Source organism: Enoplosus armatus, chromosome 15 (assembly GCF_043641665.1).
Source record: "Enoplosus armatus isolate fEnoArm2 chromosome 15, fEnoArm2.hap1, whole genome shotgun sequence".
Classification (NCBI taxonomy): Eukaryota; Metazoa; Chordata; class Actinopteri; order Centrarchiformes; family Enoplosidae; genus Enoplosus; species Enoplosus armatus.
In genome coordinates, this window is record NC_092194.1 from 13,340,412 (window position 1) to 13,360,093 (window position 19,682).

Genomic DNA, 19,682 nt, shown 5'->3' on the forward strand with positions numbered 1-19,682 from the left:
TATACAGTATCACCATCTATCTTCCTCTCAGAGAGAGACAGAGAGAGAGAGGTTCCTCTGTCCCCTCTGGTGTACACAACTTCATTAAGAGGAAGTCACAGATCGGCACAGGGTGGGATGAGAAACATCATCTAACACCTCATATTTCAGGAAATAGTGCCAACGATATAAGCAAGGATGGTCACCCTCTAAAAATACTCTAAACATCCACATTTCACGCTGCAGCATTACTGTGGGTCTGAATGCCATTTAGCATTGTGATTTATGTGACGTTTGTATCACATTTCTTCATCGTGTCTATTTCAAAATTCCACATTGACTGTGTGGCAATGAAACCAAGTTGTTGTTTCTGTTTTTTTATTGCTCGTGGCAACTACAGGTATAATTCTGATGTTAACTCTGATTTGTGCTGTTTATATATACGGGCACAACAACGAAGCTCCAGGCACGCTCCAATAAATTGTTTGCAGTCATGTGATTCCAATGACGCTCGAAATTCAGAATGAGGCAGGAAGTGAAAGGCAGAATGGATGAGACGGAGGTTTACTCATTGTGTCGTCCCAGTCAAAGTGTGTGTGATAAAAACTGCAAACCTTAGCTTCCATAGTACTAAATAAAGCTGACTTGATAAGACTGTAAAGTGGGCCTCAACTTTACTGACAGAAAAATAAATGATAGATGATGCTTTTGGGTGGTAACGCTTTATAATACAAAACACATGATTAAGTATTGCATAAAAGCATGGCTCATGATTAGTCAGTGTATGAACTAATGTAGGAGGTATCATGAATTCCTGTTGTTCACCATTTAAGAAATAATAAACTATTAGAAGGCCATGACACAAAAGTAAATGTCTACTGAAGAACTGTGCTTAAATATTTCCATTTTGTACGACTTCATGTTTGATACCTTTTGCTGATGAGACTTTAATACTTACTCTTTGCATTTTTACTTGAGTCTTTTACATGGTGGTATTGCTACATTATCTGTATCTTATCTGTAGCTGTTCCCTGCCACCCTCGAAGGTTTTGCTCTGTAGTAAGAAACGGCAGCTGTTTGTTTTAGCAACAGTCTCATGAAGCAAGAGAAGCCACTTCCTACATTTCAGGGACATAACCGTAATGTCTAACTTGTGCCATGTGCCAGAATATATGTAACATACAAAGATAGTAATAGACTATCACCATGAGTTAGTATAGCAGAGTGCAGCTCTACAGCACAGTAGGCCTGTCTTTTTTGTTTCCTTCCATGGAAAACAAAATAGGAATGTTGAGAGAGACAGATAGAGATAAAGGATGGATGTCAGGAATTCAGGAATGAAAGATACCAAAACATGTTCCCACTCGCAATGTGTGGACAGAAAGCTGTGCACATAAACACAATGTGGGGACAACATTATATTTATTATATATTTACACACAACTTATGGTAATGTTCTGCATATAGCGTATAGTTATGGTTAAGGTTTAGGTGAGCCTCGACAAAATATTCAAAGTCCTCACAATTGACAAAAACAAGTAAATATGAAAGTATGAGAGTGTTTGGTGACCACTGCTGTTGAGCAGAGGGTGGACAAAGTAATGGGAACACCTAACAATATAATGCAATTTAATACAACCAAACCATGAATGAGGAACTTAAAAAATGTCCACAGAGTTGAATCATCACTACTTTGTTTCTCAACAAAAACGTTATAATCTTCCAAACAGTATTGTGAAACTATACAAACGTTTTTGGGGTTTTTTGACCACCCTGTGTGTTGGTTTCATTTGCACACACAGTCTGATGTATGCAGTATAAAATCCACTTGCCTCTCCTGACCCGCTCTAGCAGCCAGTGAGAGTTTGCCTCAGGTAAGAGGTCTGGTGTCAAACTGTCCAACAGCAACAATCTCAGCTGCCATCACAGCCTGAGCCTGAAGGTGACCACTGTCGGAGATATGAAATGTTCGAAACCAAGTGTGTTGAGAGTCTGATAGACTTGCCCGGCAGCTCTGAAATTTAAAAAACCATTAAAAGTTCTGTGGAGTCTGGTTAACTGTTTTTCCTGCAGGTCATAAATTGATTGACGGATTTTAAATTTTACAAACTGAAGGCTTTCATGGGTGAGATTAGGTTTAATTATGATTATTTTTATGCTAATATGTGCATTTGTGTTTGTGTTACTCTCGTTGTATAGGAGGTGGACACATTGCATTCTGCTGCTTGTTTTGTTTAAGAAATTAGGGGATGATATTAATAATTTCTGCACAGTTGTTGGAAAAGGAACTTGAAACTTCCCTTTCTTTCAGTTTCCCAGTCTCATACTTCCTCCATTCTCACCTGTGCTTTGATTATAGCAGTTGATTCATTTCTGTACCTGTTTGCCTGAAGTCAGTGTGGCGTTTTTGTTCTTCTTAAAACAACATGCTGCTTAGGTTTTTTCTCCTGTTCTTTTTGTGTGAGAGCACAGGTAAGGACATTTTTACCAATGAATGTAATAACAGAGTGTAGGTTTCAAATATACTGTTTTATTCGTGTTCTTGTTGTCCTTACAGTGACATTGCAGACGACAAGGCCTATGTGGTATACTTCTCACCCGGAAATATCTAGCACTACAGTGGATGTGGACGGTAATACAGCATGTGATTTGTTAGTAATTCCAATCAAATTAAACAATTAAAATCAAGAGTCTTTTGAGATAAATGTTTATGTTGGCATACTAACATGCTCACAGGGACAACGCTGATGGTAGGTATAGAAGTGTGAAGTTCAAAGCACTTTTCCCATATCGAATATTTTGATATTCTTAATGTTACTTAACATGGAAGCACAGGACTCACCCAGATGATGTAATGATCCTATGGCCACCAGTTTTAATTATTTCAACTTCGTTTCCGAGAAAAACGAGAAATGTTTTGTCTGTAATTTTGGCGCAGCAGAGTGCTCTAAATACTACAATACCCATTAGCCTCAACGGGCTGTTGCCACGGAGAAGAGGCCAGTCAGAGGTACAAATCTGAGCAATTGCGGATGCAAAGCACTTCATTGTTGCAGCTGAGGACAAAACACGCCGCATAGTTGTTGGATAGTTGACCCAGAATTTAAAAGTAAATTAATTTAAGCTGCAGATTGTGTATTCAGTTTTCTCAGCACTAATCTTTAGCTTCCACACACCGTTAGCGCCGCACGTTACAGAATTTTAAGCCCTGTGACGTTGGCAGTCATAGTTAATGTCTACCTCGAAGTTCTTGTGTACACAGGTTTGTACCATCGACGTTTTATCAAAGAACAAAGAACACATCTGATCTGTACTCATGCTTTAACTGGGAGAGCTTCATGCTCTTTCTAGAAGAGCTCCAACTGTGGGTCAAGTAACATTGTCGATGGGCAAAATTAATGGGACTTTTACTTCCAGACCAATATCTTCTGTCTGTAACTGTTTTCATCTCTACTCTCTCCTTCCTCCATCCATCATCCTCCATTTGTCACCAGATAAGCTGCCTCCTCTGCAGCTGGTGGCCACACCAGATTACCCAGTTGCAGCAGGTCAAAGAGTCCACCTGCACTGCCGTGCTCTGACCATGCCAGACTCCATCACTTGGTCCTGGCAACGCCTGGAAAATCAGATCTGGAAAAAAGTGGGCTTCAGTAGGAATCTGACGCTCACCGAGCCAGAGCAGAGCGGGCTTTACCGCTGCTGTGCCAAGGCATGTAATGAGAGCGTGAGCCGTAACCACACAGTCTGTATTATCTCCATGCGTGCAACAGGTTGGTGGTCTGTTTTGATTTGCTGCATATCTAAATGAAATGAGAGGGACATTTTTATATTTTATATGTATATATTTTTACCCAATTTTTTTTTTTTAATGCTGATGACTGGCAATGGACTCATCATCGGTCTAGACACTAATGATTTTCTTTTTAGATTTTATGAGCACACATTGGTTACACAATGGATTACAGACAATTATTTAACATGCTCTGAACAAGTACTGGCCTAATTTAGAGCCAAAACTTATATAACATACTACAGTAGGTAGGAAGACCAATGGGGAAAAAAACTATAGTGATTTTGAGGTCAATACCAGCCTTGATACTTATTTATATACATTTTTTCACTTAAACACATGACATAACAAACATGTTTGTTACAGTTGTTTCATATTAACAAAGGATCACAGGACTGCTTGTATGTGAAAGGGGTAGCTGGTAGTAACAAACAGACAATTATCACCTGACTCTTCAGCTCTACGGAGCTGTATTGGGTCTTTCGGCTCATTGTGTAACTGTCCAGCCCACAACTTTACTGTTTTGGTTCCCTCTCACTGCTCTCATCGCCTTGTTTCTGGCCACAGCAGGCAGCTGTTTTCAGCAAAAACCCTCTAAAATCCTTGATACCTGCTGCCATTTAGCAACTAGCTGATGAACATTGTCCAGCATTTAGCAGCTAAAGAGACATATACAGTATTTACCTCAAGAGTTGGTGGATCTAGATCTAGAATTGTTTGCTAACTATTTTAGCTATGTAAACTTAAAAGGTGGTAATATATCAGTGTTTATAGTGTGTTTCCACTGATCCCAAGTGCCCAACTAATCAGTTATTTAAATTTGGTTGGTAAAGGTAAAGAAAATTAAACTTTGCCCTCTGGTTGGCAAGTAATGCAATGCCGACATTACTTGAACAACTAACAACAATAACAAAATGTTCATATTTGTCACACACAAGTATGTATGACTGTTGTTCATTTTGCTGTGACCTACAACTAAAGCCTCTCTCCTGCAATTCTGTGCTGTTTCCCCCGGCTTTCAATAGTTGGTGAGAATTTAGGAATAGCTGCCATCGCTCTCTCTCTCCTGTCCCTGATCATCAACCTCACTATTCTTTTTTGGCTGTGCTGGCAAAGACTTGGTGACACATTGATCACCTCCAACACTGCAGCTAAAGGTAAAGAACACCATAGAGCATTTCCTTTTGTGTCAAATACCTTAAGCAAATGTTCTGTGGATCACTTCAGTGTCTTGGTTTTTATGTGTTTTTTCTTAAAGGTTTTCCTGGACCTGAAAAGTCACCAAAGTAAGTCTCTACAGGCATATAATGATATTTACGTTTCTGTTTGCAATTTATTCACAAGCTGAGTCAGAAGGCTGTCTATATTTTTTTCTGCACACCAGGGGCGGTTTGCCACAGACTGACAGTGACGGAGATGTGTACATGAACTACACAAACACCAACCAAGCCTACACTGATCTTGACCCCACCAACATGAATGAGGACAACGTGTACTCAGGTCTGTCATGAACATCTGTGGGAAGGTGGAGATGTGCAATAAAAAGAAGAAAAATGACCAAATGAGCATTTTGTTCAGCAGCAGACTGAAGTATCATATCTTTTATGCATATAAAGCTCAGCATTACCTTTAACTTGACAGATGAGGTTTGCCATACACTGTTTGTAAGTGTGTGGATGACTTGAAAGTATGTTTTTTGTTTGATTTAATCTAATTTCACACACGTTATTTAACACAATCTGAATGTAGTATAATCCACAGATCTGTAGTTCCAGCTGTTTTGAAAATGTTCCCACCAAACAGTAAGAGGACTTTCTTTCTCTGCGTTTGTACATGTTAATAAAACCTGTAATTTACTACGATTTTCCGTGTCTCAAATCGCTTGAACTGTTGATGGGTAGATATCTCCCTGCTTGTTTTTATGTCAGAAACTAACTTTTTAATTTACTTCAACCATCCCGAGACAGCAAATTAAACACACAAATGAATCTTTAATCACAAGAGGTTGCTGTATGGAGTAAAAAAGAACTGAGCACAATACAAGAGAACATAAGCTGTTGCACTGAATAGAAAATGCATCATAAATCTGTTTTGCGACAGCAGGTAAAGTCACAGTATATAAAAAATACAGTATAGTACATATACAACAGATAGCTGAATATAATAAGTGTTGGCTTTCTTTGTTGCAGTGAATAATGGGACTTTGTACCGTGAGACATATGTCACAATATTGGATGCCAGAGGGGAAACATAGCTCAAGCATTATTCCTTCTGTTCCCTGATTTCACAATAACAGAAATAAAGTAGTAAAACTGTAACTTATCTGATGGGTGACACAATCTCATTATCACATATTTTACCGTGTGTGTGTGTGTGTGTGTGTGTGTGTGTGTGTGTGTGTGTGTGTGTAATCTAGAGAGAAGCTCCACTTTAAACACCAAAAAAATAGATGGCCAGGCAAAACTTCTGCTTTTCAGCTTGAACTTCCTTGAACAGGAAGAGAAGAAGAACTGATGCAATTCAGAACACAGCTCCTGCAGTATGCGGAGATCAAATGTCAAGACAATGTGTGTGAGACCACATTAAAGAAATTCTGTAAATTACATAGACAAAATACTGTATGTTATGTAATCTTTTATCAGTGGTAACATGAGAAGTCTTCCACACACAACAGTTTTCATCATTTTTATACAAATATTACACTTACAATGTTTAAATCAATCCATTTCGGGCTGTTGGAGCTCGCTCTGGAATCTCTGGCTCTGATTCCTGCTGTCTATGGAGAGCTGTGAGGTGACCGTCTGTGAGCACCCGTCTCCCTTTCCTAACTTTTTAATGTGAGCCATGATGAACCTTCGAAACTTCCTGGTGGCGAAACAATAAACTACAGGATCCAAAATACAGTTGAGGCCCATAAGAACCAAGGTGATCTGATGTGCATCATTGAGCACCTGAAGTGTCCCCTGGTCCCACTCTACGTGGCCCCAGCCCTCTTTGATCTGCAACACTGCCAGTGTCCAGAGGCCTTGTATTACATGGTGGGGCAGGAAACACAGAACAAACACTCCCACTACTGCCAACAACATCTGCAGAGCTCTCTGTTTCACCCCCCTGGGTCTTTTAGTTGAGGAGGACATGGTCCTGTTGGACTTTCTAGATATAATTGTTGCAGACCTTGGACCTTGAGAAAGTAACGCTCGAGCAATGAGGGAATTACACACCACGACAAGAAAAAAGATGATAAAAAACATTCCAATTATTGCAAAATGAGTGGCAGCCACTGTTTTCTTCTGCAAATCAGTTTGGTTCTGGTACCCCTCGAAACAGCGAGTGACGTTGTTCTCGTCAATGTTGGTCCCTGGAAACGCCAGACTTGGAATAGCCATCGACACGGTCAACACCCAGATGACAACGCACATGATGATCCCACGACGCCTGTGGTCTGAAGAGGCCGCATCCAGAGGCCGGGTGATTGCCCAGTATCGATTGACGCTGATGGCTCCGAGGAAGAGGATGGAGCTATAGGTGTTGATGAAGAACAATGAGCCAGTCAGCCGGCACATGAAGTCTGTGTAGACCCAGTTACCATGGCGACTATAATAGCCAATCCAGAAGGGAAGGGCACACACAAAAAGGAGATCGGCGATGGTCAAGTTTGCCATGTAGATGCGGATTTCACCCATGGCCTTGGCTTCACGGAGGCAGCGCAGGACGAACAGCACGTAGAGGTTAGCGAAGAGGCCCAGGATGAAGATGATGCCATAGACAACGGGGAAGAGGACATAACGAAACTCAGAGTCCAGGAAGGTTGAGTCATTACGGGCTTCAGAACCCAGACCTGTTGTGGTAACTTGTTCTGTAGTTGAGGCCAGCATTTCTGTCTGCTGGAGATGAAACATATCAACATCAGTGTAATGTCCCATCACAACATAAAGCATTCTGATGGTTCTTTAGACAAAAGAAGTACACTCAGTTACCAGTTTATTAGGTAAACCCAGCTTAACTGCAGTCTAATACAACAGTGATGCAATAAATCCTTCCTTAATGTTTAATGTGTCCTTAAAGACACCGCAGGCAGTCTCATTTTAATTAGTCCCAGTCAGCGTTAAAGTTTAAAACAGGCTTGATATGTTGTACTGTTTTTTTAAAGAAAATTAAAAAATGACAGGCTGTCGACTTACCAGACTGCTTCCTCTCCTCTAATGTGTCTCAGGGTGTGAACGCTATGAATGCCTCAGTAGCTGTAAAGTACGGCTAAACTGACTGAATGGGCGTGTTTGTGTCTTTCAGTGGGAGTGTTTCAGAGGTCAAGGCAAACTCCTTTCAGTCTTCTAGAAAACCCCTGATGGTGCAACACGCATATCTACCGCCATGTCTCTTTGCTCCCTTCCGTCAAGTTTTCACAATTCTCAATTAACAACTTTTTCCAACTTTAACAAAAGATATGGATATTAATATTAGATAAATATATCAAATCAAATCAAAAAAGAGATTCACTTTAAGTGATAATTCACATGTTGACTGGCTGCTGCTCTGAAACCAGGTTTCCAAAGAATTACTTCTCTTTGCTGCCTCCCTCAGCTCTTTCTCCCTCTTTAAAGAGTGCAATGTGCATGAACATGACATAATTTACAAAACAGCCAACTTCATTCCAGGTAAATATCAAATGACATAGCTAGCCTGCTCTGGCCACATTGGAAGAAAAGCAATATGAAATAACAGACTTCAATTTATTACACCTAAAGCTAGTATTAGCAACATTACTATGAGGCTATGTGTAGCAATATACCTGCAAGCAATGCAGCTACATACAAAAGGATGCTATTTTAATGTCATTTATTACGATGGGTGTCTTCATTATTAATATTATATTATGATTGCCACAGATGCCACGAAACCACAAATCAGACTACAAAAGTACTTTCATGATTTCCCTCAAGGTATGTGCTGTAGGAAGAGGAAAAGACAACTCCCCAGCTGGATAGGCATAATATACCTAGCTAGCTTTAACCTATCGATTTCTTGTGTGGTTCTCTATGTCCATACAAACAGTGTCAAACTGGTTCTTAGCAGCAGCTGAGGCAAGTGTACAGTAATGCATTTAAACCACACGGGGAGGAAGAGGCTAATAAAAAGAGCAAAGGAATTATCGTGCTTCAAACAGTGTACAGTGGTGAAGAACAGATCTCACGAGAAGATCTTTGTCCTGCAATTCTGTGCCGCTTTCCTCGACTTACAGTAAGCGATGAGAATTTAAGAATAGCTGCCTTCGTCCTCTCTCCTGGCCTTGATCATCAAGCTCACTAATCTATTTTGGCTGTGCTGGAGGACCCAGATCAATCCAGAGCTGGAGAGATCTTGTTAGGGCAGCTTGAGCGGAGGTGCCCACGAGGCACCATGTACGTGCACCACAGAGCGCAAGCGGCTCTGCCGGAAAGTTTAGCTGCAGTCTTACTGCTGTGGGAATATCATGGCTTGAGGAGAATCACTTTCAAACAGATCATTGCCTGAATTGATCTGCAGTTAGGGATCCATGGTGAGTTGATTATTTGGTCCCAACCAAAAGAATGTACTTTGATTATTCTACTTTTACTCAAGTTATTTAACACAGTCTGAATGTGGTAAAACTCACAGATCTGTAGTTCTAGCTGAGTGAATATGTATGTCCTGTTGATGGGTAGATGTCTCCCTGGTTGTTTATATGTCAAAAACTGACTTTTTAATTTACTCTAACCATCACGATACAGCAAATTAAACACATGGTATACATGAAATTTCAAGTACAAGATTATATATACCATAAACCATGCATGGCTATTTTGAGTAAAACCAGCATCTTTTCCTTTCGGAAGATCAAAATAACAGTTCACGCTTTTTTTTTGGTGCAATTCAAGATAACAAAAGCTGTTCCACAGAATAGAAAATGCATCATAAATCTGTTTTGCAACAGCAGGTGAGCTCACAGTATACAAAAAAATACAGTAGTACATATGCAGCAAATTGCTGAATAAACTTTGGTTTTCTTTGTTCAGTGAATCATGAGATTTTCTACCGTGAGACATATGTTGCAATATTGGATGCCAGAGGGGAAACAGCTCAAGCATTATTACCTCTGTTCCCTGGTTTCACAAAACTGGAAGTAACTTGTCCAGGCAAAGCTAAAGAAAAAAACTGTAACTTATCTGATGGGAGACAACAACAATCTCATGATGACATATTTTACTGTTTTTGTATGGAATCTAGTGAGACGCTCTAAACACCTAAAAAGAGATGGCTACGCTCTCTCTGTATATATTATCCTTGACTTGTATACTGCTTTTAGATTCCTACTTTGGGCAAAACAACACCTGTGGGAGGATTTAAATAATGTGTTCAATATGTTCATTTCACAGACTGTTAAGGACAACTACTTATAGTTCCAGAGATGCAACAAAATACTGTAAGTTATGTAATCTTTTATCAGTGGTAACATGAGAAGTCTTCCACACACAACAGTTTTCATCATTTTTATACAAATATTACACTTACAATGTTCAAATCAATCCATTTCGGGCTGTTGGAGCTCGCTCTGGAATCTCTGGCTCTGATTCCTGCTGTCTATGGAGAGCTGTGAGGTGACCGTCTGTGAGCACCCGTCTCCCTTTCCTAACTTTTTAATGTGAGCCATGATGAACCTTCGAAACTTCCTGGTGGCGAAACAATAAACTACAGGATCCAAAATACAGTTGAGGCCCATAAGAACCAAGGTGATCTGATGTGCATCATTGAGCACCTGAAGTGTCCCCTGGTCCCACTCTACGTGGCCCCAGCCCTCTTTGATCTGCAACACTGCCAGTGTCCAGAGGCCTTGTATTACATGGTGGGGCAGGAAACACAGAACAAACACTCCCACTACTGCCAACAACATCTGCAGAGCTCTCTGTTTCACCCCCCTGGGTCTTTTAGTTGAGGAGGACATGGTCCTGTTGGACTTTCTAGATATAATTGTTGCAGACCTTGGACCTTGAGAAAGTAACGCTCGAGCAATGAGGGAATTACACACCACGACAAGAAAAAAGATGATAAAAAACATTCCAATTATTGCAAAATGAGTGGCAGCCACTGTTTTCTTCTGCAAATCAGTTTGGTTCTGGTACCCCTCGAAACAGCGAGTGACGTTGTTCTCGTCAATGTTGGTCCCTGGAAACGCCAGACTTGGAATAGCCATCGACACGGTCAACACCCAGATGACAACGCACATGATGATCCCACGACGCCTGTGGTCTGAAGAGGCCGCATCCAGAGGCCGGGTGATTGCCCAGTATCGATTGACGCTGATGGCTCCGAGGAAGAGGATGGAGCAGTAGGCGTTGATGAAGAACAATGAGCCAGTCAGCCGGCACATGAAGTCTGTGTAGACCCAGTTACCACGGCGACTATAATAGCCAATCCAGAAGGGAAGGGCACACACAAAAAGGAGATCAGCGATGGTCAAGTTTGCCATGTAGATGTGGATTTCACCCATGGCCTTGGCTTCACGGAGGCAGCGCAGGACGAACAGCACGTAGAGGTTAGCGAAGAGGCCCAGGATGAAGATGATGCCATAGACAACGGGGAAGAGGACATAACGAAACTCAGAGTCCAGGAAGGTTGAGTCATTACGGGCTTCAGAACCCAGACCTGTTGTGGTAACTTGTTCTGTAGTTGAGGCCAGCATTTCTGTCTGCTGGAGATGAAACATATCAACATCAGTGTAATGTCCCATCACAACATAAAGCATTCTGATGGTTCTTTAGACAAAAGAAGTACACTCAGTTACCAGTTTATTAGGTAAACCCAGCTTAACTGCAGTCTAATACAACAGTGATGCAATAAATCCTTCCTTAATGTTTAGAGATGTTGATTCAACCACAGTTTCTAATATTTTGTGAATTTTTTCCAGCAAAAAATGAACATTATAATCTTAGTGTGTAAGTTTAGTCTGACTGCTGTTTTTCAAAAGCACTTTGACCTACCTCACTCATAGGTAAGTATTAAAAGTAAGCTTTCTTCTCAGTTGTGAGCTCTCTGTGCTGCATCTTCTAACTGATTAATTAATTGCCAATATTGAAGTCGCAGCTCTTTGGTGAGTTTAATCATTTTGATTTGTCCAGTTTAACAGTTTAAAACAGGCTTGATTTGATTAGCCTGCCTCGATATGTCATACATTATGACATCATGTATGTCACGCTTTAAAGAAAAAGAATAAAAGAGCAAATCACAGGCTGTCGACTTACCACGCTGCTTCTCCTCCTCTTCTATCTCTCAGGCTGTGAACGCTGTGAATGGCTCAGTAGTTATAAACTGACTGAATGGGCGTGTTTGTGTCTTTCCGTGGGAGTGCTTCAAAGACGAAGGAGGTGTGTGAACTTGTCTGGTGCGACATGCATACCCACCTCTCTATCTTCCCGTATATCCCATATCGTGTTTGTTCCTGTCCGTCCATTGTATTTCCCGGTTCTTAGCAATATGTTTTATGTGACTTGAAATGATGAGTTGAATAATAGTACTGCTGAGTGTTTGACACATGACTCGTGTATTAGCATACCTCCCAGCACACTTTGTTTGAGGGTTAAAACTCTTCAGAGACCATTCTTCTTGTGGTTAAAGAAAGCATAAATGATGGAAATGTGCTGTTTCTTTTAATACATATTAAAGGAATAGTTTGACATATCAGTATGCTTATTTGCTGTCTGGAAATACGGTAGGGGATATATCTTCCTGTGTATCCCATGTGGTGTTTGTTCCTGTCCCTCAAAACAAAAAAATGTTAAACCTGTAATTGTATTTCCCTGTTCTTAGCAATATGTAAAACATTTTTCTGAGCAAGTGGAGACAACACCAATAATGTGGTGTCGGCTATATAAATTATAGTAGGTTCAATATATCAAGGATTTTATTTTCACACATCACACAACATCAAGGTGTTATAAAGCTACAATAAGTCATTATCACCACATAGGCCACTGTGTGTTGGTGAATATCACTTTAAACTGTGGGCATTAAAGACACACTCCCCTCCAGAATTTGATTGTCACAACACCAACTTTAATTTGCCCCAAATTTGGAAACATAAAGTCTGTCTAAGTCTGTCTCACTCAAGTTTGATTTTATCTTATCATTATCATATTTTACATTAAAAATCTGACGCCTCTGATTAATTTACAGGCTGTCAGACCTCTGATTAAAAAAGTTTCTATCTCAGTGAGTCATGATTGGGGCTATTAGTCCAAATGATGACAATTAATCACCTAGTCTAAATACAGATTGATACTTAATTTAATGTCATTAGTAGGCCTTAATCGTTCTTTAGGGGTGTGCAGAGACACCCCAGCACCCACTGTATTGTCCCCATCCCTCCTCTTGGTACATTGTAAAATGATATACACACAAATACACACACACATGCTTGTGTGCACAAGGATGAAATATTGATTTGATGATATCCACTTCCTCGTTGTGTTAAAATGCACCTCTTGTCCATAAATTCACTACTTCCAACTTAAACAAAAGATATGGAGATTGCCATATTTGTATATATTTAAAGTATATAAGAACTGGACATTAGATATTTCAGTAATGATTCACTTGTAAGCACATATAAAACAATGTCAGATTTAACTGGTTCTTATTCTCGCTTATCAGCAGCCAAGGCAAGTGTGCAGTAATGCATTTTAACCACACAGGGGAGGAAGAGGCTAATAAAAAGCGCAGATGAATTCTCCTGTTTCAAATAGTGTACAGTGGTGGAGTGATTTTCGCCCAGGTGAGACTCCACACACAGCACTGTGTGAACTGCATGAACCACCACTCTCACTCTCTATGTAGTTCAAAGCAGCACCAGCCCCCCTCTGTGGTAAATGTTTAATTCCAGTTCCAATGTACAAGCACACAACACAACACGTCCTCCTCTTCCTGGTGCCACAGTGTAATTCCTAGATTAAGGTTAACGAGCCTCCCCAACCTTATTGCTGTTATTATGGCTTGGCGGTGGAACAAGAGAGCAGAGCTTTTTGGTGGTTGTGCCCTGCATGACTGCCAGACGTGCTGTGCCATTGCTGGGTATACAGGCTTACACTGTAGAAAAAAATCTTGTTGATCGTGGTTTGGGTGTGGATTCAAGAGATTCCACAGCAAGTGAGTGAGATTTGTCTTGGTCATGAAATGGAGAGCAGTTTATGTGAGATGTGGTTTGGTTCGAAGTACGTTATTGGATATGTGTAACTTTTAACATTAACTTAAATGTAAATGTAATGTAAATACATATATTTATTCTACTAAAAAACTCGTTTTCAGACACATCTCAAACTCACAAACATGAGTTACTCTGACTTGAAGTTACGTGACTTAAATGATGAGTTGAATAATTGTACTTCTGACTGTTTGAAACATGAGTAGTGTATTAGCATACTTCCCAGCATGCTTTGTTTGAGGGTTAAAACTCCCTAGAGACCAGTCTTTCTTGTGGTTAAAGAAAACATACATGGTGGAAACTTGTGTCTTTTAATACATATTAAAGGAATAGTTTGACATTTCAGTATGCTTATTTCATTTCTAGTCTGGCTATGTCAAAAAGTAACAAAATCGGCCATGGTTGCTGTGCCCGAGTTTTCAGTCTTTATGCCAAGCTAAGCTAACAGGCTGTAGCTTCATGTGTACTGTACAGACATGAGGGTGCTTAAACAATCTTTAAGCTAAGTCACGGTTGCTTCCTTTGGAAGTAGTGAAAGCAACCCAAACCATGATGAAGATTAGTATCTACTTCAGTTTGTAGCCCCAAACACTTTCAAAGAGTTGCCATGATTAGCCGGGTGCAGCGACTCTGGTACAAAGTTGACTTCTGCAGGAGCACAGACAGCCATAAGGCCCGTGTGACAAAGGAAGAACTCTTCAAACTGATCACATATAACTGGCAGACAGACTGTAATGGTTGTCGGTGTGACTAAACAATAACTGATATTTTGGCCACTTGGGGATGGAAACAAGCTGTAAATACAACACTGACATATTGCCTTTTAAGATAATATAGTGAACTTGCAAAGACAGTTGTTCATCCAGCAGTTACGGGGTAACATTAGCATTAATTTGGAGTTGTGTTTCTGGCCACCTGGTGAATGTAAGTCTAATATTCATTCTACTTTAACTCTGCTACTGTTCTCTATCAACTCCTGAGGGAAATATCCAACTCTTTATGCTCCACTATGTTCAGTGAACTTAACTCAGCTGAAATTACATTTTCACAACTCATGAGCCAACATACTTGTTCAGTTAAGTCACATTTTTAAGAGAAACCAAATTTTTTAAAGTTTAACCAGCTTGCAGTGTTTTACAGTGTAATGTTAAGTAACTTTTGGATTCAAATATACCATCCCATTTTGCACTGGCCGTTCTGATATGCTTCACAAATTCTTCCATAGGTTGTACACCTGCCTCTTTCTCCTTGCCTGCATGCCACTTGATGCTTTTTCTCAGATATACCCCTCTATACGGCCTCGAAACGGCCCAGAATGAAAAAATAATCAGATACAGATTCATGCAGGTGGTCCCTGATGTTCTGCACTGCTGCACAGGTCAGTCCAAGGAATCCTTCTTCCCAAGGAGTGGTTGTACTTTCAGTCCAGGTGTGCAGAGACAGAGAGGGAATGCAGCCAGGACCTCAATAGCTTCTTTTTTTTAATGGGATAGCTGGCTATCGCCCTGGAAGAGCTATATACTCAGAGTCATGCATTCCTCGGGGAGGCAGGAAGGGAGGGAGCTGCCTGTGTGGAGCTCTTCTTGTCCCATTAACACCTTTTCACAGTTGCTCCTTCACCTCACCTTGATCCGTGGCACTTTGACATGAAGACATGAAACGCCCTATTGGATATTTAACTGACGAGCAGGCTGTTGGTGCGCGCTCAGGCCACTTATGAAGAACACAGAGAAAGTATGAGGCTGAGAACTGATAAATAGGTAGTGTTTAGCTGAACGTCTCGCCTGGCAGAGGGTTCTTGGCAGACCAGAGAGTGTAGGTCTCTCTCAGGCAGATTTACTGCATGCCAAAGGCTGAGGTTTGAGGAATGTCCCCCTGCAGTGAGACAGAGAGGGCCATGGTAGGGTGAGCTAGACAGACTGAGGAATCTGTACTTCAAGATAATATAGGACCTGACAGTACGACAAGATGCTTTTATTCATATCAAAGGATTTGGAGCTCTCTCCCTCTCATGGGACATTCTGTGTGTTTCCAAATTAAGACATAAAAACCTCAAACATCAAAACTCAGTAAGAGCGGTTGGAAGTCACCCACTAGTGATGGAAAAGATTCACATGACAGTATTGTAGTGAGGCTGTCCCTTCAAACATAGCATCTGCACGCCACGCTACAATGATGTTAGTTTACACAATGTTGCACAATGTTGTCAGTGCTTGATGGCATCGGATAAGTGCATGTTTCCCTCCATGACAAGCTGCCCCACATTTTGATCCATCAGGGTTACATCTGTTTAAACACTGGCCATAACCCACTCTGATAGGACATCGAATTAAGCACATTAATCCTTATCCTCGCTGTAAAAAGGACATAAAGTAGGAAAGCTCCGGTATAAGCCACATTGTGGCATTAAATCCTCCTACTCTGGTCTAATTTTATTTCTTACATGCCCATTTTGTAGTCAAAAGAATATTGTCAGGTGGCTATTGACCTGATCCTTGCACTCTGTACTGTTGGCTGCTTGTAATTTTGGTGATCTACACAGGATTATTAGAGATTAGTCTGCTGTTGCAGCCAATGCAAGTCGCTCTCTGGATAAGATAAAATACCTACAATGAGAAATACAAACAGAAATCACGGGGGGCTTCTTTTTGAAACACAATCAGTGAGATAATTTGATCATGATTTGTGCTATTCATCCACAAATTCTTATTGGAACAGACAAGTTAATGCTGCTGGGTGGTGAAGGATGTTTGTGATTAGGAAGGATGTTGGCTTGAACACTGCTCTTCCTGAATCAGCTTGCCTGTGTGTGCTACAGTGTGTGCTGTAGGAGATTATATTCCCTGCAACCCCTGTCCTTGTGCATTAGATCGCAGTCTGTATTATGCATTTGCATTTATATCATTTGATGTATTAAGGCAAATTCCCCAAATGACAGAAACTTGTCTGTGCATGAGCCAACCCTCTCAAGACGGATGAAACATGACCAATACACATCCCCATAAAAAAGAGGCTTTTTCCATGCCTGTCATTACTTATATGTCATCTCGCTGTTTCTATTGCCCTGATGGATTTTTTTGTGCTTTGCTTCTTCATAGATCAAGAGTTGTTTTAATGTCTAGAGCAGACCAGTAGCTCTGGAAACTGAGGGATGAGCCCATATTCCACGGCTCCTAAAACTATGTTTCTCTCTTGCACTGTGCCTTTATCTTTTAAGACACATTAACATAAGAAATATACAGACAGACGTATAGTTTATACAGAAATATATATGCACACACATTCATATTCACCCGCACCTGCGCTTGGCTTTCCTTTCAGGTGTCTGGGCATGCCTTTAGCTTGCAGCAGCCTCTGACAGGATTTAATTTCTCTTTTATTGCTCGGTATCTTTGGCCTTTTCCCCACCTGGAGAGAGCAACACCGTAACATTACTTATACCTTGCCAAGCCCATTATGTCAAATGATATGATTAGAGCGGTATGGCCTTTTATGAGAGAGGAGGGGAAACAAAGGCTTGTCTGTGGGAATCTCCGCGAAGGACTGTTGTAATTACTCGTCACACAAGACACTGTCAAGGTCACGGATGAATGTGAGGCTTTTGACACCCAACAACTGTATTTTTTCCCTTTCACAGAGAGCAACAATGTGCTGATGGTGTTACTTTTGAATAGCAACCATGCAGTATAGATTTAGTCTTTGATAATACAACAGTGTCCTAAAATGACGGCAGCGCCTGTCAACAAGAATCAGTCTAAACTGTTCAAGAGATACAAAAACACTTCACTGTGTGAGAGCGTGTGTGTGTGTGTGTGGGGGGGGGGGTGTTCACCTGGTTGACTGGCTGCCTATCACATTCATAAGAGGAGGTTAGGGTTACCATCTTACTGAAGTCATTCCCACAGTTACGTAACTTAAAGACAATGAACCCGCGATGAAGAATTTACTGCCCCATCATAATCATGCAATACACAGAGAAAACAATAAGCTTCTGTTCCAGATATTATGAAGAATTATGAAGCACCAGTTAAAAGCAGGGAGTCTTTCATACCCAGGTACAGTGATAGCAGAGAGGTTGCACTGAGTGACAGCACAGGTTGATCCATGCGTCAGGCAGTCTGAGCTGCACTGGGTTTGAACTCTGGGGAAGAAAATGATATGACGGGGCCTGGTAGCATGAAGTGACTGTATTGTCAATATTTAGCCTAATGTATTTGCCACAACAATCCTACATAGCCTAAAACAGACTTTCCTGGGGTCAGTGGGGTCAGAGGAACATCAAGAGTCTTTAAAAGGGTTTTTAAAAGGGTGTAAATCTAATTTTCAAGAGGGTCATGACATATTACATTTTACCGAAAAAACAAACAACAAACAAAATAAAGAGAAAAAACTGTCGAATTCATAATATTTAAAAAAAAAACTTTAGGAACAAGAGTAACTAGATTTCAGATGAGAAAAAAAGGCTGGTTTTGAATAATCCAAAAGAGGTAATAGATTTTATGTGTGACGGTAAGTTATTCCACTCAAAGGGCGCCTTAAAACAGAAGGCTTTTTTTCATCCTCGTTTCTATAGAGTGTATTAATAAATACATTGAGGCATATGGCTGTAAAAATGGCTTCAAATAAACTAGAGAGGGTACAAGCACTTTTTTTGTCCATATCAAGTCACATTTACCAAATCCAGAGGGCCTGAGAGTTCTTTAGGATGTGCTGTTGTCAAACAGGGGCCCACAGTCTCACTTGCATACTTTTTAGGCTGCTTCTTCATGAAAAACTTGCTTTGAATTCCACACAGAACGTCCAAACACAGCGATGCCACTTGCATTTATCAACCTGACTGCATAAAAGTTCCATAACTGTAATCGTGGTATTTGCACATTTATATGCAGAATAACCAGCATTTTTGTGGCGGTCAGTATGCAGTTGCTGCATGTTTTACTGGTGTTACAGTGCACACAAACCAAAAAAAAAAGCTTTATAACAATACAGTGGGGATTCATAATATGTCTGTGCTACTGGAAAATAAATTCATAGTAATCTTATCTGTATTTTTCAGCCCTTGTGCTTACTTTAAGACTCTGGTAACATTACTACAGGTGGTACTCATTGAGTTTATAGGGACTTTATGATACTTCTGGTACTTAATTCCTGTATAAGTACTTTTTAATACTGCAATAGGGACTTAAAACTACGATACACAATGGGAAGCTTAAAGTAAGTTTGTTGTTAATGGTATTTTGTATCCCCAGTAGTGCAATAATATTGCTGTGGATGCTCATGGTGTATCAGTAATTGTATATGACCTATATTAAAATGTATATTGTGTGTGTACAGAGAGAGAGAGAGATGCAACTCAGACTATATTAAGATACGCGGACTATCCACTCACCGTCAGTTTGGTTTCATTCCTCCTCACCGGCCAGACTTGCGTATGTTATGTGGGGGAGAGAGGCGGGACCTCGCAGCCGGGAAGGGCGTTCTCTTTGCGGTCAGACCGGGCAGAGTCATCCCGAGGGGTGGGTCCTCCGGCAGCAGAGAAGGAAAACCCACCTTTTTTCATTGTTAAGGACGCGGTGGAATGTGATGGTTTGATCTCAGACGGGCCAGGGAGGGGAATATCCGAGAGGAAAGGACCGACGAAAGTGATTTAGGGAAAAGGGGGAAACCAAAAACGCAGTCCCACCTCCTGCCGCCTCCAACTCT

The 19,682-nt window shown here is 40.7% G+C and overlaps 2 protein-coding genes and 1 long non-coding RNA gene across 4 annotated transcripts; 1 reads left to right on the forward strand and 2 right to left on the reverse strand.

Moving 5' to 3' along the window:
- Positions 1 to 4,863: 4,863 nt before the first annotated feature.
- On the forward strand, positions 4,864 to 5,610 carry LOC139297654 (uncharacterized). Its single transcript, XR_011598487.1, has 3 exons — positions 4,864 to 4,926; positions 5,028 to 5,055; positions 5,154 to 5,610. It is a non-coding gene; the product is annotated as an uncharacterized lncRNA (long non-coding RNA).
- A 132-nt stretch (positions 5,611 to 5,742) lies between these two features.
- Positions 5,743 to 7,644, reverse strand: LOC139297653 (platelet-activating factor receptor-like). The gene has a single exon (XM_070920416.1). The coding sequence runs from the start codon at positions 7,642 to 7,644 to the stop codon at positions 6,487 to 6,489; it is 1,158 nt and encodes a 385-aa protein (XP_070776517.1). The 3' UTR covers positions 5,743 to 6,486.
- LOC139297652 (platelet-activating factor receptor-like) lies at positions 7,637 to 12,043 on the reverse strand. Of its 2 annotated transcripts, XM_070920415.1 has the most exons (3): positions 12,025 to 12,043; positions 10,298 to 11,474; positions 7,637 to 7,653 (listed from the first exon to the last, which is right to left on the reverse strand). In XM_070920415.1, the coding sequence occupies exon 2, from the start codon at positions 11,463 to 11,465 to the stop codon at positions 10,308 to 10,310; it is 1,158 nt and encodes a 385-aa protein (XP_070776516.1). In that variant the 5' UTR covers positions 11,466 to 11,474; positions 12,025 to 12,043; the 3' UTR covers positions 7,637 to 7,653; positions 10,298 to 10,307. The 2 variants fall into 2 exon arrangements, with proteins under 2 accessions (XP_070776516.1, XP_070776515.1); XM_070920414.1 differs by lacking the exon at positions 7,637 to 7,653 and having other exon boundaries at positions 10,262 to 11,474.
- Positions 12,044 to 19,682: the final 7,639 nt, after the last annotated feature.

Excerpts from the sequence above, each read along its gene's own strand:
- LOC139297653 (XM_070920416.1), bottom strand. The coding sequence starts at position 7,644 with ATGCTGGCCTCAACTACAGAACAAGTTACCACAACAGGTCTGGGTTCT.
- LOC139297652 (XM_070920415.1), bottom strand. The coding sequence starts at position 11,465 with ATGCTGGCCTCAACTACAGAACAAGTTACCACAACAGGTCTGGGTTCT.